This window comes from Trypanosoma rangeli (assembly GCF_003719475.1).
Source record: "Trypanosoma rangeli strain AM80 chromosome Unknown Tra_15.4_contig_01079, whole genome shotgun sequence".
Taxonomy (NCBI): domain Eukaryota; phylum Euglenozoa; class Kinetoplastea; order Trypanosomatida; family Trypanosomatidae; genus Trypanosoma; species Trypanosoma rangeli.
The window spans coordinates 1-535 of NW_021706823.1; the positions used below are offsets into that span (position 1 = coordinate 1).

The 535-nt window shown below is 70.8% G+C and overlaps 1 protein-coding gene across 1 annotated transcript; it reads left to right on the forward strand.

Moving 5' to 3' along the window:
- Positions 1 to 535, forward strand: TraAM80_10589 (uncharacterized protein; the record flags this gene model as incomplete). The annotated part of the gene is made up of 1 exon (XM_029387201.1): positions 1 to 535. A coding segment is annotated over one exon (535 nt), but the record flags the coding sequence as incomplete, so codon positions are not given.

The window sequence follows — 535 nt, forward strand, 5'->3', positions numbered from 1 at the left end:
CGAGGACGCCGCCCGACGCCGCTGCGTCACTGCGAAGGAGAGGGAGGAGGCTGCGAAGCGCTTGGAGACGGAGCTCGAGGAGCGCGTGAACGACCTGCAGGAGCGTGCAGCCACCGCCGAGGACGCCGCGCGACGCCGCTGCGTCACTGCGAAGGAGAGGGAGGAGGCTGCGAAGCGCCTGGAGACGGAGCTCGAGGAGCGCGTGAACGACCTGCAGGAGCGTGCAGCCACCGCCGAGGACGCCGCGCGACGCCGCTGCGCACTGCGAAGGAGAGGGAGGAGGCTGCGAAGCGCCTGGAGACGGAGCTCGAGGAGCGCGTGAACGACCTGCAGGAGCGTGCAGCCACCGCCGAGGACGCCGCGCGACGCCGCTGCGCCACTGCGAAGGAGAGGGAGGAGGCTGCGAAGCGCCTGGAGACGGAGCTCGAGGAGCGCGTGAACGACCTGCAGGAGCGTGCAGCCACCGCCGAGGAGGCTGCGAAGCGCTTGGAGACTGAGCTCGAAGAGCGCGTGAACGACCTGCAGGAGCGTGCAA